A 24,310-nucleotide genomic window follows, 5' to 3' on the forward strand; every position below is an offset into this window, starting at 1 on the left:
TCAAACCTATTGCCCAGATTGGCAGATAAAGGCCAGTTAAACATGCTTGCCAGTGAAATAGCAAGGATGAGCTTTCCACTCATAAATCCCACCAACAACAGGTGGAGCAATGCCCCTGAACTGCTGCAAAACTTTATATCTAGCTAAGCCATAGTTGCCCGACTTAAAATACTTGGAATATGTCTGGCAATCAAAAATAATTTATTAACCTTTTGAAAGTTAGATCACTGAGTTCTACTGGATGGAAACATGTCCTTCACCCCCAAGTTGACCAAGCTACTTCCATTTCCCTACATTTGGCCCATATCCTTTTAAACCTTTCCTACCTATGCATCTGTCTAAATGTTTTTTGAACATTATAATTGACCCTGCTTCTACCACTTACTCTGGCAGCTTGTTCTATGCACCTAGCTCTTTGTGTGAAGAGGGTGTCCCTAAGGACCCTTTTTTATCTTTCCCCTCTCACCTTAAAATTATGCCATCTGTTTTTAGATTCCAAACCATGGGGGAAAAGGCAATGACTATTTACCTCAGCTATGCCCTTCATGATTCCACCCCCAATAAGAATCACCATTTGGCCAACTACACTCTGGGTAGAAAACTCCCAGGCTATCTAGCCTCCCCTTATAATGTAAGCCTACCTGTTCCCAGCAAAATTCTTGTGTAAATATTTTCTGCATCACTTCCATCTTAATATCTCTCCTATAGCTGATTGACCAAAATTAAGCACAATTGTCCAAGTGCAGTCTTTCCAACATTCGTGCAACTGTAACATGATATTCCTGGTCCTGCTCTCAAGGGTGCCAAATGCCCTCTCCGACACCTTGTTTATTTGTGTCACCATTTTCATGGAACCACACACTTGTACCCTCTAGTCTCCAGTACAAATCTCCGCAGGGCTCAAACATTCACCGTCCAAGAACGCCAACCTCCCCCACCCCACCCTGGTTTAATCTACCAAAGTGTGTTTGTCACACACTTGTAAAGAGTTAAATTCCATCTGCCATTCCTTGGCCCACTTTCCCAGTTCATTTAGATCCTGTTATATTCTGAGATGATCTTCACTGTCCACTATACAACTAATTTTGGAATCATCCACAAACTTGCTAACAATGCTAACTAAATTGTCATTCAACATGTTTATATACAAAACAAACAACAGTTGACCCCTGCAGCACACCAGTGGTCACAAGCCTCCATTTGTGGAGTAACCACCCTCCATCACCCTCTGACTCCTTCCACCAATCCAATTTTGAGTCCAATTAGCCAGCTCACCCTGGTTCCCATACAATCTGACATTCTGGTCCAATCTAACATGTGGGATCTTGTCAAATGCCTTACTAATGTCCATGTAGACAAAGCATCTACCCTGCCTTCCAATTTTCTTGGTAATCTCTTAAAAAAAAATCATTCAAATTCAAGAAATACAATTTCCTCATCACAAAGCCATGCTATCACTAATGAGCCCTTGCCTTTCCAAATGCAAGGGGATCCTGGTCCTTAGAATAAATAAAACCCACTTAAAAGGTTTTAAACTGAGAGAATTGATATTTCATCCTCTCAAAGAGAATCTTCCCCTTTGAGTTTTCCGTGTCAGGTAATCATACCAACTTTTATATGCACAAGCACAGAAAAACCAAACTTGCTGGCATTTACATGGCATTGTGTCAATCAAAATCCAGTCATTAATTGATGACATATTCCTTAATCTCAATATGTTACAAAACATGGTTAATCATTTAAATTATTAATAGACAAGTTAATAACATTGAAATTTGCTCTACAGGAAATACAATAAAACCCCTGGCATCCGGAATTCAAGCAACCAGCAACTTCAACCAAATGACAAAAAAAAAGAAATTTAAAAAATTAAAATAAACAAGAATAAAATAATAGGTAAAAAATACTTAAGTTTAAAATTGTAACAGTAAATGTTCTCTGAAGTAACAAATAAACCTTTGGTGAAGATGGGAGCAAATAGTCAGCCAGCAGAGGGCCTTGGTCGTGCTTTACTTGTAGCAGCTGTTTGAATAAAGTGGTGTGAAATAGCAATGGTGTTGCCCAGGCTGAAGGCCTGGTTGATGCCGCTCACCCTTGTGGTGACTCTCTTAAAGTGTGTCCTTATCCCTGCTTAGTAAGAGGTGCCCCAGTCAGAGGCTTTATCTGTAAACTTGGAGGTGGGGTGGGGATGTAAATAGGTTTAACTATCCATAATGTTATTTTTTTCATCATTCGGGCAGCTCCATGGAGGGAGAGAAGCTTGCAGATGCAACGACGGTTAAATGTTTTCAAAGAATGTGACTGAAAATAAAGTCAAATGCTTACATGAATATATTCATGGAAGTGAAGTTTGTTCAGTGTAAGTATAACATTTTTGCCTTTCTGTTTAATCTTAATGCAGGTGTATTAGTTAGGCATTATAAAAGTAAGTCTCAAGCAACAGGAAAATACACTTATCCAGCATCTACCAATCCTTATAAGTGTCCGATACCAGGGAGTTTACTGTATTACAATTACAAAATCAAGACATTTAATTTTGTGACATGTTTGAAAAAGTATCTTACACAAATGTGTACTTTTGTACTTGAGATAACATATTTGATCAATCTTGATTTGTATATGGCTCACACTTCTGTAATACCAGGCTCATAATTAACCGCCAGCTTTCTTGAACCCCTTCCCCTCCTCCCCCACCTCACTATAAGTAGTTTGTGGAGCTCTGTCAAATCATTCATTCACATTCTCTTTCACTCATTTTACAAATGCAGAAACAAAGAGTACACAAAGCAGATTCCTACTACCTCAATCATTTAGTTTTTGTGTCCATTGTTTTACATTTTTTTTGTTGTATTGTCAGAGGCAACACACAAGGAAGCATGCCTCGGCATTAGGTTTCTTGCTTGATGATTCGTGCAAGCCTGCCCTCTGCTGTTTGAGGTTCATGTGGAGCTGGACCAAATGTAAACCTATTTCATCTTCCTCTGGTCTGGATGATTGTTTAATCACAACTGCCTTACCCTCCACTCTGATTTCCTTCTAAAATTTTCCCTTTCATTTCCACTTCTAATTCGGCAAATATCCATACTCATCAGGGATTTCTTAGGCCCTGCTACAGAAAGAATGATCCCAGCCTTCTACAAGGAATTAGAGAAAAGCAATTCAACCACAGGCATAGTTAATTTAATGTTCAGACACTGTCCTCAGGCTAAAGCTACACTATTAGACTTTGCTTAAGCTATATCCTTATCAATAACCATCCAGCCCAGAAATAAAACTATGTAAATAATGGCTAAATTAAAAATATACTGCCATCTACAAATATTACGAATAATTAAAAACAATTTGTGCACAACCAAAGACTTAAGAAAGTGATTAGATTTAAAACTGCAAAAAAAACTTTCATTGTTCTCTTCCACTCATTTTACCAATAATCAGCTTTTGATTTTGATATGTAATTTTGTAATGCTCAGAATTCATGAGATAGTACAAAGCAATGGTTCATTCACTGTTAAGTGCCAATGGGACATTAACAACCTTGATTTTTCCCCTTTTCTTTCTCACTCTAGCCTACCCCTTCTAATTTTGTAACTCTCCATTCTCTTTAAAGACATTTTTTTCCTTCAGTTTCTTTACTCTCTTAATAACAACTATTTTCCATCTCTATTATCACTTTATAAAGAGAATTTGGTATCAATTTAAAAAATTGGATAACAATTTACTTTACGTTTCCATTTCAGATTCTGTGCTGCTCACCAACAATTCTTTAAACTGACTTGTTCAGATGATAACATGTCTTGTGAAATAGTTTCCTTGTAGAAATTTTCTGAAGGCAAAATTCTACAAAATTTACATGGACAAGTGAAGTGGCAGCTAGTCAATTTATTCACTGCCATTAACAATATCAAGTTTGTTTCTTGCCTTTTATAAACTGTTTTACAGTATCTGTGGATTTGGCTATAAACATAACATGAATAACATAGATCTTTTCAATTTATGTAGATAAAGTGATCAGACTAAAAATGCTGAATAGCTTACCTCTGAGAGAAAGCCATACACAAGGGCGATAGGCACTCATATAACGGACACCCTTGGGCATCAGGACTGTAGCCAGCTTGCAGCAACATTTTCAAGCATTCTTGCTGACCTCCATACACTGCTGAATAGACAGGGCTCACTTTATCTGTCCCTTTATCACATATTCGATCAGTGATTGGTATTAGGAATTCCAACACACTGCCAGATACAAAAACACATTATTACATAAACATTAGATTCACATCCAACAGGAGCGAAAGGAAAAAAAAGTCATGCTTTTTGATAATACAAGATTCAATGATAAAGCAACCAATGCAATGCACATCAATATATTTGAATAAAATTGAAAAAACATGAGTTAAAGAAGAATTTCAATGAATAGATTGGATGAAAACACAGTGGAAGCTGACAAGATTATGTTATTTCTGTAGCTATTTGACTTGGACCTTATCCTTGTCAAGTGCATCAACTGCCGCAATGAATATTAATGAAATGTTAAGGATAAAAATGCAAATGTCAGCTTCCAAAACAAAGTAAATCAAGGTACATGGTTGGAGTGAGGGAGATGAGGAGGATAGAGAGAGACTTAGAGCTAGTGTACAGACATTCAAATTCTAGTTTATGATCTCCAATTCCTTGCAATGCAATATATATTATCTGGACATACAATTTAAAATAAATTGGACATATAATTTAAAATAAATTTCACAATAAGAAAGTGCTGTTACAAGCCCAGAGGACCCCAAAACCCAGCAGCAATAGATATTCACCAAGACAAATAGTTACTTAAACAAAAATTCCTTTTAATTATCTTTAAACATGAAAATAGAATCACACTTTATCACTATTGACTTAACTAACCTAACAACCCCCTTCTAAGCATACATGTGAGTAATGTGTGTTTAAATTCAGAAAAGTTCTGATTCACAGTCCAATCTCACTTCTCATTCCTCCAAGTTTACTGTTGCAGGCAATTCTTATACTGTGCACAGAATTTAACATTTATAAAGTTCACCAGGCTTTGGTGTTTGAAAGGTAAATGGTTACCACTCAGGAAAGTTCTTGTCAGTTTTCAGAGAGAGATTTGTTGTTCGCTGACACCCATAACTGATTCCTTTTTAATCCACAACTTTAGTGTCTTGCTCCCTCAGGGTTCTCCGGATGATAACCTTTCTTTCAAGTCGCAACAGTGTTCCTTTTTGTTTCTGTTATTTCAAATAAAACATTAGGCAGCCAGTCCTCTCCTCTTGCATGAACCACAAGGGCTTTGACAAGGCTGAACTAAGCACTCACAACCAGTCTTCCAAATGGGGTTTTCCACAAGCTTGCCCTATTCCAGTCCCAGCTGCTGGCTGTAACACTGCAGAATTGATCTCTCTCTCTCTCTCTCTCACACACACACACACACACACACACACACACACACACACACACACACACACACACACACACACACACACACACACACACACACACACACACACACACAAATACTGTTTTACTCTCCCTGATTGCAAAACTCTTAGAACAGCAAGTTCAGACAGTCTGCGGCTCCGACAAGTTCTTTTATCCGTTGCTTTTTTGTAAACAACAATCCATTAGTGAAGTCTCCTAGGCATTCTCCAAAGATTTTGCAAAGTCTCTTGATGCCAATATGTCTAGCATTAGCAGAGTTCCAGTATTTTAAATAAGATCTGTTTTAAAGTGTTTGTATGTGACCTACACTAAAAAACCTGCCCCAATTTCTCTCCCAAAAACATATCTATTTACAATCCAAGCACAACATAATCTGTCACAGTGCTTAAATTTTTTAAAGATACAGCTCAATTAGACTGTGTGCACTTACTTTACTTTGCCCATCTGGGCAGCAGCATGAATAGGCAACTGCCAATCATCTTCATTGCAATAAAGGTTTGCATCAGCTCCATGTGACAGCAGCAATTCAACACATTCTACGTGGCCTTCCTGAGCTGCTATGAACAATGGTGTGGCCTTATCATAAGCCTGGCAATTAACATTACTACCTGCAAAATTGATTTTAAAAAGGTTATCTGACTGAATGTTTAAGTTTATAGTTTTTAATTATATGGTGCACGCATTAAAGTGCAATTAATTATTTACTTGCTGAAAATCTTTGCTAGTTTTTTAAAATAATTTTCCAATTACTTGGCACAAAATAAACTGACAGAATCTTTGTCACAAAAACATATGCAACTGTTTTTCTAATAATTTTCTAATTACTTGGCACAAGGTAAACTGAAAGAATCTTTGTAAGAAAAACATACAAAAGTGTTTCATCGAAGTGATGTCAATTTATACCTGTGCAACTTCGACATCACCAAAATAGGGGGAGAACACTAATAGGTAAAGCCATACCAAGCACAAAAAAAGATATTGTGTCAATTGGAAACCAATCCTCTCAACCCCAAGACCTTGCTGCAGAAGTCACTTAGATCAATGTTTCAGGCAGAAATACCTTCAGTTGCTTTATGGCCTTTCCTCCATCATTTCAGAAGTGCAGAGATTCACCAATGACTGCAATGTTCAGTTTAAGTCACACCTCCTCAGGTCTCAAATTTTTCAAGATTCAATTTATTGTCATTGTAATAAAACAGTGTCATATTATATGAAATTGTTTTTGCTTGCTTTAAGGCAGATAGATTTGTCATCGGCAGAAATTGCCTAAAGCACCTCTTATAATCAGAGAAAGAGAAGCAAAAGAGACCTCCCCCCCCCCACCCCCACAAGACACATCAAGTGTCCATAAGATTACCCTCCAGTTCTTCCGCAGCCTCTGCAGCCACACAGAGTCCACTCCAAACCATTAGCAACTTGAGCCTCTGACACGGTCAGGAACCTTTCGCATCCCTTCAGGAAGTTTTGAGTCAATCTCCAGCAGTTCGCAGCTCAGCATGAGTCTCCTGACAGCAGTATCCAGCAGCCCACAGCCTCTGGGTTCCTCACCTCGAGCCATCAGCAGCCAGCTGCGTATGTTGCATCTTTCAACTGCAGAGCTCCATCACTGGTCAGCTGTCGTGGCCACCGTCCCGTGGGTCGTCTCCTCTGCTTCTCCTCAGATGGGAGATGATCTCCCCATTTTTTGATGCCTTGCGCCAGTCCTCCACTCCCTTGGAGTCTGCACCCCTCATGGCTGCTGCTGATCATAGACACCACCATCTTGGGTGCAGACCCCGGGGTCACAGGATTTTAAATAATACTACCATTGGCTCCTTTAACGAGCTATTCAAAGCCTGTGCAGACTGACGGCAGTTGCCTGAGTGGTTGGACCCTGCAGGAGTACTATATCTCTGCCCTTTGTTCCCCACGGGTCCGCAACAGCGGCGGTGGCACGCCATTTTCTTCCACATATATAATCCTGCATACATGAACCATTACCTGGACATTATTCTGGTCTGAGCTGCTAAATAGTAACTACTAATCCATGACCATCTTTAATGAAACATCTCTTGTTAACAGGTAACTTCTTAGCTTTAGCAGGCCCTCATCATGGAACAGTCACACAAATATTGGGAACACTAGAACAGAGCAGTGGTTTGGTTCAGTAAATAACTCACTTCCGAACATCTCAAATTATTTCCATCATCATATAGCAAGTTAGAAAGGTAATGGAATTCTCAAGTTGTCTAAATTATTTTAATTCCACTGAAATTCAAGCAGCATAGCGCTATCTAGGAAAATGCAACTCACCATTCATCAACTTAAAAGGTAACTTGTCCACAGGTGCAGAATGGCCTTCATAAGTACCATGCAGTAAGGCTGCTCTTAAATGTAGGTGCAGGGAGACATCACCATTCCTCAGACAATGAAACCACATGATTTAGACAACATTCCGCGCTACCCAACTATCAAGCAATAATCATTGCCAAAAATAATCACCCATTAAAATCAAAGTGCATCGCAATTTCTGAGCAACCAACCAACCATCAAAATTCAGGAGTCACCATGGATCAGGAATGTAACTAGACCAGGCACATAAATATCATAGCTAAAGGAAACATTCAACTATTTATTCTATAGTGATACTTCTCACTCATCATTTTACTCTCTGAACCACACATTATACATGCGAATAGCACGATGTCAAATTCACTTCCAGGTCACAAAGCAACCTGATATGTGAATACAAATCACTGATCCTTCTTCATTGCTGGGCTAAATCCTGAAATGTTCTATCTGTGGAAGTACCTTCACCATAGCGGGGCAAGAAATCAGCTTTCCATCTCTTAAAAGCCAAGTGTAATAAATTGATGTAAAGAGATGTTGTTTACATTGTTACTTTTATACATGTTTATGTTTCAGGTCATAAAACCATTTCTCAAGTCAAGTCACCTTTATTTATCATTCATACCATGCTTGCACAGTAAAGATGAAATAGCATTTCTCCTGGACCACAGAGAATACTTACATAAATAGGAGTTAAAAACATTAAAATATTATGACGTTGTAACTAGCTGCTACAAGCTATGGCTCTGAGGAGCCTATAGCAAAGGAGAAGTTATAGCTGCATGCAGGTTAGCTCAGAAAGAACACGCAGTTCCCAGAAAGAATGACACAAACCCAGTTGAGTGTAGTTAACACTCTCAGCCCTGCTTTTAGTCTCAAGATGAGGGGCGTGGTCAAAATCCTCTTAGCACCGATGGGTGTGTTTGTGATCTGCTTTCCCTGATAGGCCAGTTAAGCTCTTTTGGTTGTGGCCAATTGGAGGGAAGCGCTGTGGGCCTTGTGCTGCCTGCTGGATTGTCGCGTTCATCCTTCATTTTGTGAAGCCCCATGGGGCATGGCGTGATGCTGTAGGAGGAAGACGTGGAAAACGCCTCTCCTGACAGAATTAATTAATACCAAAATTTAATTTTTTTTAACTCTAATTGTTTATAAATCATCTTCTAAGAGGTCTAAATAAATGGCTACTATAAAAGCTAAATCTGAAACTTCAAAAAAAACCGACTACAACAGAAGTAACTTTGTTGGAAGATCCAGGGCCTACTTTAAAGACTCAGCCTCTGATTTTAGTTCCTCTCCAACCCAGGACGTTGAAGGCCACATGGATATGAATTCAGATTCCAGTGCTGCCTTCTCGGGGAACTGGGGAGGGCAGCGCTAGAGCATGCAAAAAACTTGTTGAGCCAGTTCTGGAGCCAGCGCGCATGCATGGGTCCTTGCGCATGCGCACTATTGAAACGCCATTACGGAAGTGGAGAACCCAACATTAGCAGTGGTGGCTGGATATACACAGGCTAAACAAAAGGACCAATTGGATTTCCAGCCACTGACAACTTCTTCAGAGGAAGAAGAAGAATTGGAAGGAGAGGAAGAAAGCTTTGTGCAGGAATCTCAATGAGAAGAAACAGAAGATGATGCAGGTGACCAAGATGTCCAAGGTAAAGGGGGTGCATATTATGTTAGCCCAACTCCCCTTGACCCACAGATCTTTGAAAAAATGGATTTAATTAGTCAAAAAAATGGATGCCAAATTTTCTGAGGTTAAAGCTGACTTTACAAATCAATTGGATGTGATTAATGAAGAAATAACTGCAATAAAAACAGATGTGACAAAATGTAATAAATATGTGGATAAAATTAAAATGAAAGTTCAAAAAATTGAAGAAGACTTTCATGATTGTCGGTACCTCCATACATAGATTTAGAAAACTTTCATGAAGTTGGTGAGGCCAAATTTGGAATATTGTGAGCAGTTCTGGTTGCAAGGAAGAATATCAGTAAGAATATATTTACTAGGATGTTGCCATGTCTTCAGGAGTTGAATTACAAGGAAAGATGCAGGTTAGGACTTTATTCCTTGCAGTGAAGAAGAACGAGGGGAGATTTGATAGAGGTTTTCAAGATTGTGAGCGATAGAGACAAAGTGGATGCGAGAAGGCTTTTTCCACTTAGATTTAGGGAGATAAATAAGATAGTTTTAATCTGAAAGGAGAAAGGTTTAGGAGAACATTAGGGGAAATTCTTAAATCAGAGAGTGGTTGGAGTGTGGACTAGGCTGCCATCTGATGTGGTGAATGCAGGCTTGATCTTGAGTTTTAAGAATAGGTTGGATAGATACATGGATGGGAGAGGTCTGGAGGGTTATGGAGTGGAATCAGGTCAGTGGGACTAGTGGGATAGTTGTCAGGTGGTCAGCACAGACTTTAAGAGGCAAATGGCCTGTTTTCTGTGTAGTGTTCCATGGTTCTATGAACACATTTGACAAACTCCAAGCCATCCAGCCCTTTTACAGTACGGGAGTCCCAGTCAATATGTAGAAAATTAAAATTTCCTACAATCACAACCTTATGTTTCCTGCAGCTGTGCTGCTATCTCCCTTCATACTTGTTCCTTCAATTTTGGTTGACTATTAGGTGGTCTATAATACAACCGTATGAGTGGGGTCATACCTTTCCTGTTCCTCAGCTCCATCCATATAGTGTCAGTCAACAAGTCCTCTGGTCTGTCCTGCCTGAACACAGCTATGATACTTTCCCTAATGACCAATGCCACCCTCCCTCCCACCCCCCCCCCCACCACCCCATTCTATCGCATTGACAGCAACGAAGTCCAGAACATTGAGCTGCTAGACTTGCTCCTCCTTCAACAAAGTTTCACTAATGGCCACGTCATGATTCCATGTCCCAACCCACGCTTTGAGCTTGTCTGCCTTTCCTACAATACTCCTTGATTTGAAATAGATGCACCTGAGAACATTTCCACCACATACAACCCCTTGACTTCTAATGGTGCATGCAATTTTCACAACATATTTTTCCTCATCCACTCCACAATCTACTGACACTTGCAAATCTAGATTAAACTCACCAGAGCAGCAGTAGCAAACCTTCCTACAAAGCTTTTAGTCTCCTTCCAGTTGAGATGCAAACCGTCCTGATGGCATAGATCCCATCTTCTCTGGAAGGGAGCCCAATGATCCAGAAATCTGAAGCCCTCCCTCCTGCACCATGTCTTTAGCCACGTGTTAAGCTGCATTATCCTCCTATTTTTAACCTCACTAGCACATGGCATAGGTAGCAATCCTGAGATCACTACCCTAGATGTCCTGACCTTCAACCCAGAACCCTCCTTGCAGGACATCCTCATCTTTCCTGCCCACGTCATTGGTCTCAACAATGGACCATATCTGGCTACTCACCCTCCCTCCTAAGAATGTCAGGAACACAATCTTGGAGCCTGGCATGACAGAGGCAACATATCATCCAGGATACTCAATTTCTGCCACAGAACCTCTTATCTGTCCCCTTAACTGTGGAATCCCCTATCACTACAGCTCACTTCTCCTATCTTCCCTTAGACACAAGACCAGATTCCACACCAGAGACCTGATTGCCATGGCTTGTCCTTGGTTAATCGTTCCCCTCAACAGTCTACTTGTTATTGAGGGAAATGGCCTCAGGGGAGCTCTGCCCTGCTTGCCTGTTCCCTTCCCCTCTCCTGACTGTCACCCATCTGCCCTCTTCCTGCCTCCAAGGTGTGATTGTGCCCCTGAAACTCCTATCACTTCCTATGCCTCCTGAATGATTCAGAGATCATCTAATTCCAGCTCCAATTCCTTAACTCAGCTTGTCAGGAGCTGCAGCTGGATGCACTCCTCGCAGATGAAGTCATCAGGGATACTCCTGGCTTCCCTGACAACTCACATTCTACAAGAGGAGCATTCCCCGCCTTGGCTGCCATTCCCACTGCTTATGCCTCAAAGGAAAAATAAATACCTAAAACCTGCCCTTACTTGTGCTTACCTGCTGAATCATTTTTGTTCCTCAAATTGGGTGTCACTTTCTTACTTCAACTCTTCTACCACCACCTTAGCCCCTAGTCATCGAAGCTCCTTAAACCAAAGCCTTTCTACTTTGACTCAACCACATCAACGATGACTTCGATGACTGTCCCCTACACAGTCCCTCAGTTTTATAGTGATGTTTGGGTCACCGGATCTCAAATGCCCCTGTCTTCAACTGTTGAACTCAATTGCCCAATCAATTGAATAAATGTGGCATTAAATAATCTTGCTGTATTAACAAATGTCAAGATAACCAATATTACAATTTCCTCAAAACTTAACGTGCAACATATATTTCAAGTCATGCACATGTTGTATTGTGTTTTGCATGTTCTTATTTATACATATGTGCTACACTGTGAATGAGCCAAACAGGCCAGTGAGTTTCACTTGGATAACGAGCCTCATTTTATTACATCTGTCCACCAAACAGCTTCACAGTTAACTGGAAATAGGCAGCAATCCAATCCAACAGTACTTTGAGTCAGGTGATTGCTAAACTAAAAGGCATAGAAAAAGTGCATAAAGAATTTATTTTCTTCTATTCTCACACTATTTCAAATAGAGTTTAGGCTTCATACCTCCTACTGAACCTATTGTCGTTCTCACTAGCCACAAGAATGCTACTCATAAGCAACATGTTGATTACCAACAGGGAGAGGAGCAATGCCACATGTCAGAGAAGGGTGAAAACACCAGACTTATATGATTTGGAATTTGATAAAATGGTTTGGAAAATTGTTCAAGATCACGAACTTGGCAAGTTCAAAACATTCAAGTTTCTTTGCATGAAGGCACCATTAAATCACACTTAAAAGACTTCCAAGCAAATCACACACATGCCCCATGAACAAATCAGAAACTGCTCATCAAGGGCAAGATATGGTCACGTGTTATCAAGGGAAAGAGAGTAGTCTTCCAGAGGTTAGACTGCAATCATGGAGGGAACATGCCATGACATTATAACTCATATTTAAGCTAGTATAATGGGAAAGGAGTTAAGATATTAAAATTCAAACCAAATGTGAAAATGTTCAACTTTTATATTATTTGAGTTTTCTCTTGTACTTGCATGTTTCAACATATTAGCACTGTGCAACTACATCCTCATTTAGGCAAATCATATTCTTCACTGCACAGACATAAATAATGCTGATGCAACAGCTGCTGGCACTGCTACCCATTCTGCAAGGCCATATTTTGAAAGGCTGGTGATGGAGAGTGGCAAAGGTGTCACCTCTGAAGCAGCTGTTGAATGAGAGTTTTTTTTTTAAAGCATATTCCATTGCAAATCAGCTTTCCTGACGTTAGTCCAGTGTTTCTTTAAATGGTGATATAAAACAGCATAATGGCCTTTTATGTGGTTTACAGTAATAATTTCATGATGGTTGTTTGCTGCATCTTTGAACTCCAATTCAAGTCAGTAAGGGAGAATATATTTTCAAGTTCAAGAAATTACATTTTCATGGTCAGGAAATAAAGTCATCTTCCAATATTAGATGTCTCTAGGTGTACATGGAAGAGTGGGGAAAAAACCATCAGGAACACTGATAAGCTCAGCACACTCAAGTGCCTAGTCCAAATTCACAAAGAATGATCAGTCATGCAATTTGCATCCTATTAATTATTTTGTGCAATTTGAACATTTTTTAAAAAAAATCCAATTTCTAGACAATTTGCATTTTTCCGATCAACAAATCTCTCGACTTGAGCATAGCTTTCTAAATTGCAACTCAAGATGACAATAAATGTCAATTATAGGACATCATATATTATAATAAAATAGAACTTTTGTACAGAATACCAGAGAATGATAATGAACAAATATTAAGAACACTTTTAAAAATTTATTCTCAATAACAACAAATTACATTTCAATGCTCTCATATCAGTATCTCACATCAGTATTACTAATACATTTGCTTTTATATTTTATTAGAAATTATTCCCCTTTTTTCCTCTCATCCTGGGTTAGCCTGGATTGAGCTCCACTTCAATTTGCACTTCAGGGGAATCACACATCCCAACTGCAGTACAGGTGTCAGCACATTCTAAACATTCTCATCCTTGAATTGCATCACAGAGGTAAGGAGATGAGATCAAATCAGTGGTATACAACACAAAAATTGGACCTCTAACCATACAGGTCCAACCATCCACAAAAAAATAAAGTGAAGGTTTATTAGTTTATGTTAATTAATATCTTAATCAAATTTGTTACAAGATCAAACCAGCAACCACAAAGAAGGCATATCACACAGAGGTAAAGATGTACAATTACATTATTAACAAAAATTCATCTTCAAACTTTAATTCAAAATCCCCCCTTTTATAATAATGCCCACTGGTTACTATGCAAATTTCTAAGAGTGTAAAACTAATAAATTCCCCAGCCTAAATATAACATATGTAATTAAAGTCTAAGTTATATTTCCAACCAACCCACAGAAAATCTTAAGACACAAAACAAACACAAAACACAGAAGACTCACAAAACTTTGATCTCAACTGAAGCAAAGATCATAAACAAAATTCAGTTTGTTGGTAAACTGAAGCCAAAAGATCTTTGAGAGAGAGAGAGAGAGCACGAAATTCGAAGTTGTCTTCTTGTGTTGCTTGCAAAAAGAGGAACCATTGGCTTGGTCTGGATCCTTCTGGCTGCCTTTGGAATGTTCATCCCTTTTAAAATGCCCAACATTCTAAACTGTCTTCCAGACAATGACTCATGCTTTGGGCCTTCGTCCACTCCACAGCACCCCCAGTGGTGGTTTGTTATCCAAGTCCAGAAATTTTTAGATCATTTTCTGCACATGCCCAGTCCATCTCCCACTCTCTCAGCAGTCCACCTTCACCCTGGCTCTCTAAGGCAAACTGTCACTTTCCAACACAAAACCACAACACAGAACTCTGTAACAAATTACATACAGTATATTAAATTTGGATTAAAATTTTATTTAAATTATATTTTTTTAATGTTTCTGATGATCTGAAGCGCCCAGTCGAAAAGGTCATAAGACAGCAAGGTAAGTGCAGCCCAAAAGGGCCAAATGTTATTTGAAAAAAAAAGTAACAATTCAGAGTGATACATCGCATTATATTTTAGCAAAGGACAAATTCATGAAAAACATCTCACCAGCACCACTGTGTGGAAGCTCAAAAGCTTATTCACTTAAGCAATTTTTTCAAAAATCAATTTAAAACATCAAATCTCACTGAGATGGGTCTGTCATTCAGAATTTCACCCAACAATCAGTTTATATTTATACTTAATTGGTAAGAGATGCAGACAGTCTTCTCAGCTTCCAGCAATAAAGCCTGACTAGCAACAGGGCCTTGGATGGCCCTGCCCAAGTGAAGAATTAACATAAATCTCTCATAATACTAAGATTCTACAATCTCCTTCAAAATCATTGAAGTTTCTTGATCCTGTGCACTCAAAGCTGGTACAGGGTCTGAGGTAGTTTCCAGCACAAAACATAAAACAAAAGAAGTTTAAAAAAAATCTGCAAACACCATGGTTGAAGTTTAAAAAAAAAACACAATGCTGGAAAAACTCAGCAAATCAAACAATGTCCTTTATATATAGCAAAGGTAAAAATACATGCTTGAGCCCTTCATCAGTGAGTATGGAAATCAGAGTCAAAATTGATTGCATTTACTCCAAAGATGGCAACATTCTCATGTGTTATGAGATCCTAAGTGAAAAACAGACATTGTGCTCTCTTTTGAACTGTGTTCCCGTGGATAAGGGTATGTTTAATGCTATATTTGCTATCTTCCTCAGAATTTAGGGAAGCATTTTCAAAACATATATCCGTTGATAATTCTTTCCTCACCTTTGCCCACCAGGTTAAAAGTTAGAATGTTGAACTTGCTACCTTAGAGAGGTTAATGGTGAATGCAAAGGGAAAAATAAAGTGACATATCTTGCTAATGAATTCAGATAAAGAGAGGCTGGAGAAGACTGAGTATAAACCACAGGTACTTGCCAAGCCAAAAGACATTTTCTCATTCCACACAGAAACAGACCCTGCAGCCCACCAAGTCCACAGCAACTAAACTATTGATGCCAATCCTACATTAATCCCATTTATTCTCCCCCATAGCCAAAAACAGCCCTCAGATTTTGCCACTAACTTATGCAGGGCCAATTTACAGTGGCCAACTAATTACCAAACTATACCTACTTGTGATGCAGGAAAACACAAACAATTGGGGAAAAGTCACAGAGAGAATGTGCAAACTCCACACAGGCAGCACTGGGGTCATGAATGAACTCAATTTGCTGAAGCTGTCAGGCAGCAGCTCTGCTACCTGTGCAAATTTGCCACCCATTTCTATGTTCTCTACTGTGCTGAAACTAAATCCTCCCATGCTCTCCTAACAGATTTTGCCAAAACTCTTTTCCTCCTATTCCTTCAATCCGATCCCCAATGATCTCTGGACATTTCCTGATCCACATGTTGAAATTATACACACTTCCTTCTCCTCAATCACCATGTACTTCGCTGCCAAAATTCTTTCAATATTCCCAAAAGATAAACAAAATGCTACTACACAATCCAGTGTGCACAAGTCAGATATAACAGTCAGATTATATGTGAAACAATAGAACTAGTGAAACACTATAATAGTTAAAACCAGTAAAATTAGAACATCTCATCTAATCTAAATTACAAAGTTTTTTTTCTGACTACTTCCTCGAAGTTCTTTATGGAAGTCCTGTTTATATGGACATCCTGTTTATAATTCAGCAACCACTGGAAACAAGTATGCACCATCATTTCAAAAGTTTCCATAATGTTGAAAATCTCCAAAGATTTCCCTTAATTTTGTATGATACATTTATACAGGTTTTAAAAAACATAACACAAGAAATAGGAGGACAAGGAGGCCATCTGGTCAGTTGTGCCTGCTCTGCCATTCAACAACATCATGACTCAGCTCTACCTACCTTTTCCCCAAAACACTTAATTCTGCAATATATGTGAAAATCTATCTGTCTTAAATATATTAAATGAGGTCACCTTTGCCCAAGGAAACTGCAGAGATATAATTCCACAGATAAGCTGAAAAAAGTGAAAATTTCTTCTTAACTAAAATTTTATTCCAGATGTGCTCGTGATCTTTTACTGTATCCTTTCTATGGATTCATTAATATTTTTCCTACAAAGCAGTATAGACAGCTCCTGGGTTAAAACGAGTTTCATTGTCTTTAATTCACATTTGTATACAAGTCAGAATAGGTACATACTGTCCTTATTTAGCATCAGTTAGTCAAATGTTTAACTGAGTCGTATATATACAGGTTAGGGATGAAAGCGCTCCAATGAATGTTGAGGATGGAGCGGAGACAACGCTGGTGGAAGCGTTCTAGGAGCCGTAGGTGATGCCGGTAGAGGACCCGTGATTCGGAGCCGAACAGGAGTGTGGGTATGACAACGGCTCTGTATACGCTTATCTTTGTGAGGTTTTTCAGTTGGTTGTTTTTCCAGACTCTTTTGTGTAGTCTTCCAAAGGCGCTATTTGCCTTGGCGAGTCTGTTGTCTATCTCGTTGTCGATCCTTGCATCTGATGAAATGGTGCAGCCATTCATTGGAGCGCTTTCATCCCTAACGTCGAAGTACTCGAGATGGCAGAGGTCGACAGCATCGAGTCCACGCTGCTGAAGATCCAGCAGCGCTGGGTGGGTCACGTCTCCAGAATGGAGGACCATCGCCTTCCCAAGATCGTGTTATATGGCGAGCTCTCCACTGGCCACCGTGACAGAGGTGCACCAAAGAAAAGGTACAAGGAGTGCCTAAAGAAATCTCTTGGTTCCTGCCACATTGACAACCGCCAGTGGGCTGATATCGCCTCAAACCGTGCATCTTGGTGCCTCACAGTTCGGCAGGCAGCAACCTCCTTTGAAGAAGACCGCAGAGCCCACCTCACTGACAAAAGACAAAGGAGGAAAAACCCAACACCCAACCCCAACCAACCAATTTTCCCCTGCAACCGCTGCAACCGTGTCTGCCTGTCCCGCATCGGACTTGTCAGCCATAAACGAGCCTGCAGCTGACGTGGACATTTTACCCCCTCCATAAATCTTTGTCCGCGAAGCCAAGCCAAAGATATATACAGGTACACAATCCTTTATCCGGACATCTAAAATCTGGAAAGCTCCAAACACTGGCATTTTTTCTCTGGTGCTGTAACAGCGGAGGGAGAGAGAGAGAGAGAGAGAAAGAGAGAGAGAGAGAGAGAGAGAGAGAGAGAGAGAGAGACAACAATGCAACTAGGTTTGGTGGGGAAGGGGGGGGTGGGGAGGAGAGAAAGACAGCAGCGCGACTTGGGCGGGCGGGGGGGGGGGGGAGAGACGCCAACGTGACTGGAAGGGGGTGAATATGGCAGCACAATTCAGGTGGGCTTAAATCTGGGGCAGCTGGCTTTTGTTCTGAAACCTGTAGCATATTTTACATTTATATGCATATAAAACACTTCCCAATACACCAAAACATCTTAAACATAATAATACAGTACATACTAATAATAGTACTGTAATAACAATAACATATGGTCACAAGATCATAATTAAAAGTTAACACTTACAGAAGAAGATTATTGAGAGATGACTACTGTACTTTCAATTTTGAATTTCCAATCTGTTCCTGGGCTTGAAATACGCCGTATGCATATGCTACTCTCTCAAGATCTGGGCTATAGCAGCACCCCCAACCCTATGGCCCTCCCACACCTTTGTTCCTTTGCTAAATGACCAAGAAAACCAAAAACAAACTGAAGAAGGAACAGCTCAGCCAGGAACATAGAATGAAAGCCTGATGAGGAGTTCTTCAGGACGAGCATTGGGACCAGCTGAACCCAGCAGAGCTGGGGGGTGGGGGGCTCAGGATATAGCACCATCCTGAACAAGATGGAAACTTAGCATTCGTTTCACAAGTGTTGAATTGGAAAAGAATAGGAAATTAAAGAAACCATGGAATATTTAATGGAACAAATAAAGTTGCGCCCTTCTCCATTGCTTGCTCCTCCCTTCTCGGAGGCGCAACAGCACAAGACCGGGCTGCCATCTTGTGGGGCTGAAACGCGACCCCAGTCCGAGCCATTACGGTTCCGGAGGCATTGCAATGGCACACGCTGCTTCTTTTTCTCCTCTCTCCCTCCCTTCCACTGGGCCACCATCCACACGCCCGACCACTGCTTTGCCCAAGCTATGTGCGGCTTAGCCTGACAGTGGATCCACATCACCAGCCGCCTGACAATCAATGGGGTAGCGAGCTAATGGAAAGCGAGCTCCACTCGAACTGGAAGCAGATGTCATTCTCAAGGCCAGCTTATCGGTTCATAACTACGGGTTGTTCATAAATCAGATATTTTCAACCAGGGGACCACATGTACTTTAAACTCCAATTGAACTGTGATCTTTAGTACATTCTTTCCAATGTGGAAAACTCATTCAATTGCATTTTGTGGCTTTAAAACCAGCCATACATTTAAAGCCCTCTAATGTTAAAATATGCATCTCTTTAAGGAAACATAAAAGAGGGAAAAATTAAACACTGCTGTGGCCATCAAAGGAAGTTGAACTCAGTATTATATCAATGGAAAAAGACACACAAGGTTTTACCAAAAAAAAAGGAAACTTCCCATAGGATTGGGAAAATGTCAACATCCTGCACACAAGGTATGACCAACAAAAAAAAGTGCAAGTTAGGGAGAATAAAGGAGATGGCAATGAGAGATAATGGGTGTACCAAATATCATCATCCAAAATTTGATTTATCCAGAACAATTCCACAGTTTGGAATCCAACTGCATAAAAAGAGGTAGTAGATAGCATAACATTAGTTGCAATGAAAATTCTAAAATCTAATATTAAAGAAGTGGCAGTAGAGAATTTAGAAAATAACATTGGGATTGAACAGAGACAAGGAGGAGTTATGAAATGGAAATAATGTTTGACCAATTTGTTTGTTTTTAAGGTTATAAACCAGCAGAACCAATAGGAGTGTAATGGAGGGGGTGGTGTGACAATGCTGAGGATTTGAGCAGATATGTTTTGGAAGAGATCTCCATAAAAAAGTATTAAAAAGACAGTCTTAAAGCTCAAAAACCAGAACTTTATGGTCAAAAATGGATAAAACTAGTGCTAAATGACCAAGAAAACCAAAAACAAACTGAAGAAGGAACAGCTCAGCCAGGAACATAGAATGAAAGCCTGATGAGGAGTTCTTCAGGACGAGCCTTGGGACCAGCTGAACCCAGCAGAGCTGGGGGGTGGGGGGCCCAAGATATAGCACCATCCTGAACAAGATGGAAACTTGGCATTCGTTTCACGAGTGTTGAATTGGAAAAGAATAGGAAATTAAAGAAACCATGGAATACTTAATGGAACAAATAATTCAAGTTGAGGCTGAGCCGGACAAAAGTCAGGCTAAAGGGTCTAGAAGAGAAAGAAAAAACATAGGACACAGACAGAAAAGGATTGATGGACAAGATTAATCATAAGGAAAATTTCAGCAGACATAACAATATAAGTATCATTGGACTGAGAAGAGGAATCGAGGGGAAAGACCCAATGAGCTTCTTTGAAACATGGATTCCGTAAATGCTGGGACAAAACAAGTTAAGTGCAAAGTTGCAAATTTAAAGGCTCACAAGACCCTCAGACCCAGAAAAACTGGGTGAACAGCGAACACGACTATTCCTGGTAAGACTTTTAAGTTACCAGAAGAGGGATACAATCTTGGTAGCACCATATGAATATTCAAAAAATAACAATGTAAAAGGAATGTTTTTTGAGGACTTTAGCCCTGCTTTGGTCAATTTGATGAAGAGACAAAAACTATAAACATTCAATGACTTACCCAGTGACATTGAGGGGTGTGTCTCAGAAGGTAATCGACGAATTTTCAAGAACAAAGAAGTGGAAGAATTTTTAAGTTATGAAAAGATTAAAGTCGCCAGATGAGAAGATTGAAAAGACCATTTTAAAATGGGAGTAACTAAAAGGCGTATCTTTTTTATTTATATTTCGTAGCACTGAACCGTCTTGTTTTTACTGCTAAAAGAAAAATTATTGTATTGAAAGGAAAGTGGTGAAGAAAGTAGAAGGGTGGGAACTCCGATTTAAGGGAGAAAATGGCAGCAGGAGAGGTTTTTAAAGATGGTGCTAGGGGGAGAGGTTCTTCTTCTTCTGAAGATTCTGCAGGTTTTTTATTGTGGGCTTCCGAATATCAGCACCCAAAATCAAATTTTGGATGATGATATTTGGTACACCCATTATCTCTCATTGCCATCTCCTTTATTCTCCCTAACTTGCACTTTTTTTTGTTGGTCATACCTTGTGTGCAGGATGCTGACATTTTCCCAATCCTATGGGAAGCTTCCTTTTTTTTTGTAAAACCTTGTGTGTCTTTTTCCATTGATATAATACTGAGTTCAACTTCCTTTGATGGCCACAGCAGTGTTTAATTTTTCCCTCTTTTATGTTTCCTTAAAGAGATGCATATTTTAACATTAGAGGGCTTTAAATGTATGGCTGGTTTTAAAGCCACAAAATGCAATTGAATGAGTTTTCCACATTGGAAAGAATGTACTAAAGATCACAGTTCAATTGCAGTTTAAAGTACAGGTGGTCCCCAGGTTGAAAATATCTGATTTATGAACAACCTGTAGTTATGAACCAATAACATCAAAAATGTGTTTGTTTCTTAAAAGGGAAATGTCTCTTAAAAAGGAAATGTTACAGTATTTATTTTAAAAATTGGAAAGATTTTATTGTTATACAATATTTATTTCTAAAGTTTATTAAACTTCATTAAAGTTTATTAGCCTTTCAAGACCTCAACACATAGGTGAGTAGATTCCTTTTGGAACAAAAAGGTGGCCAGGGTCTCCATGCAGAAATTAACATGGGACTATAATCTGGGTGGATTGAGATTACCAGATTTCAAAAAATATTACTGGGCAGCCCAGTCGAGGTGGATTGCCTCATTCTTTGTCGGGGGAGGTACACCATCCTGGGCACAAATTGGTTTGTACACTGTAGATGAAAAAGTAGCAGGAGAATTTACTTATAAATGGGATGCCAAATTGTTATCGGGCAAAAAGGACAACCCCTTGCTAAAACATAATGCTTATATGTATGGAACAAAATTAACCAATGAATTGGCCAGAAGGTGGGGTTGTCTCCAAATGACCTCCTGACTCAAAATAATTTAATACTATTAACTACTGATAACAAGATCCTGACACCTGGTGCCAACGGGGGAATCAGGTGTATCGAGGACTGTTATGAACGGGAACAGCTCATGTAATTTGAGCAGTTAAGAATTAAATATATGTCAAATAGGACACTCTTTTGCTACTTTCGGTAAAAATCTTTCTTGAGGGACAAATTGGGTCCAACCACTGCCCTACCATATGTGCAGTTACATGGAGTCTCTGATTCGAAGAGGGAACACAAAAAAGTTTATTTCGGCACAACGGCACCCTGTTCTAAGGGGAAGGCTAGAAACCGGGACTTCATAGGTCAAGGCAGAAAAGGGAGTTGGAAATTGGTGTTACGATAGATGAACAGTGCTGGTTAGATCTGTGTCGTGTTAGCATGACCACAATAATTAACTCATGTTATAGAATGGTGCAGCTAAACCTCACACCGCAGAAATTGAATAAAGGTAAACCAGAACTTTCAGACCAATGTTTCAGGTGTGGCATAGAGATAGGAAACTTTGTGCACTCAACCTGGTCATGCTCCAAGATGAGGTCCTTTTGGGTAGAGCTAGGCCAAGCCCTAGAGAAAATCATAAGTAAAGAGTATCCACAGGACCCAAGATTATTCCTGTTGGAAAATATCATGGGCATAAGACTTAAAATGAAGTTGTCCAAATTTCAAATCCAATTTGTATTGATCGCTATGGCAATGGCCAGGAATTGCATAGCAGTTACCTGGAAGTCAGATTCTTATTTGGGCATTGTGCATTGAAATATGGAAATGCAGAGCTCTGTTCCCTTGGAGAAAGTAACTTAAAATCTAAGGAAAAAATATGAAACTTTTCTTAAAATCTGGCAGCCCTACCTGCGTTACTCAAGTGCAAGGATATAGGTGCAGTCCTCTGTACTTTGCTGCCTGACCCTCTTTTTTTGTCCTTCCTCTCTTGGGGGGTGCATGGGGGGGGGGGGGTACATTCCAATCAGGTCAAGTCGAGATAAATGTAAGAGACCTGCATGACAGGCGTTGAGCTCCAGCAGACCCTGTGGTTAATGTGTTTTTCATTTTCTTTTTTCTTAATTTGTTATTTGTCCTCGGTCAGTAGCATCTTTTTAATGTTAAAAAAGCATTTTTTGCCTTTTCATGCAAGTTTCTTTATGGTTTATGCAGTTTTAATGTCTGACTTGGGTGTGGTAATTTCAGAAAGAAACTGGTTAGATTGGTATAAGGACAGCATTACAGCATAAGTAATGCTACTGACTGAGGACTGATTCAGTGTATTTTTTTTAACACCAATTATATCCTACCCCACAGAAATTAGATGGATCAAAACCAGAAATATCAGAAATGAGTTTCAGATGTGGTACAGAGTGGAACTTTTTTTTTACATGCTACGTGGTTGTGTGTAAAGGTGAGGCCATCACAGAAAAATTAACCAGGATAACAGGAGTGGCCTTCACAGGTAACCCAGAGCTATATCTACTAGCTAATTTTATGGAAATAAGCAAAAATTTGAATATCTCATTTATGAAAATAGCATTTAATGTAGCAAAAAAAAATTGCAATCTGGAAGTCCGATCCCCTCTACTTATAGTACAATGGACTACAAAAATGAACAGCTGTATATCTATGGAAAACATCACATATAATTTAAATAATAAATATGATACTTTTGTAAAGATCTGACAGCCATACCTGAACCACATAGGGCCCCAGATACAGTAATTAAAAAAAGAAAAAAGACTTTAAATGCAACTATTATATTCAAACATGGTTTTCCCCATTGTATTCTATATATATATTTAAAAGATATGTAAGCTCTGATGGTGTGCAGATTCATATGTACGGAAGGAGAGAGGGAGAGAGGGACCATTTTGTTTTTGTTTGTTGTTGTTTGTAAGAAAAAGTTCAATATATTATGATATTGAAAATTTTATTATGTACATTTTTTTAAAATCAGAAAAAAATATTTAAAGAGTGTTAAAACTATATATTATCTAGATATGGGTTAATAAGTTAGTTTGGGAGGACAGAGCTCATTTACTTTCTACACAGACATGGTTCTTTGCAGCTGTTAGCTGACTTCAGCACAAAGACAACACATTAGCATTTTAAACACACCTGGTTCTTTGAAATGGAAGGCAGAAGCCAGTTTGGGATAAAAATGGCTGCTGATTGAAGTTAGAGTCAGAAGATGAAAGGATTTATGATGTTCTTTTGAGATACTGAAAACAATAGGTGTTATTTCAGAAGTCTAT

At 39.3% G+C, this 24,310-nt stretch overlaps 1 protein-coding gene across 6 annotated transcripts in view; it reads right to left on the reverse strand.

Annotated features, from left to right (window-relative positions):
- Positions 1-24,310, reverse strand: part of asb3 (ankyrin repeat and SOCS box containing 3) — a 114,886-nt gene that overhangs the window by 30,157 nt on the left and 60,419 nt on the right. For all 6 annotated transcript variants that reach the window (XR_011355757.1, XR_011355756.1, XM_069931404.1 and 3 more), the window contains exons 6-7: positions 5,882-6,059; positions 4,036-4,233 (exon numbers count right to left, since the gene is read on the reverse strand). Coding sequence is in view for 4 of the 6 variants with exons in the window: in XM_069931404.1 (XP_069787505.1) it covers positions 4,036-4,233; positions 5,882-6,059 (376 nt within the window). In the remaining 2 variants the exon portion in view is untranslated. The remainder of the gene's footprint in view (positions 1-4,035; positions 4,234-5,881; positions 6,060-24,310) is intronic.

The sequence above is a fragment of the Narcine bancroftii genome, chromosome 4 (assembly GCF_036971445.1).
Source record: "Narcine bancroftii isolate sNarBan1 chromosome 4, sNarBan1.hap1, whole genome shotgun sequence".
In the NCBI taxonomy this organism is placed as follows: domain Eukaryota; kingdom Metazoa; phylum Chordata; class Chondrichthyes; order Torpediniformes; family Narcinidae; genus Narcine; species Narcine bancroftii.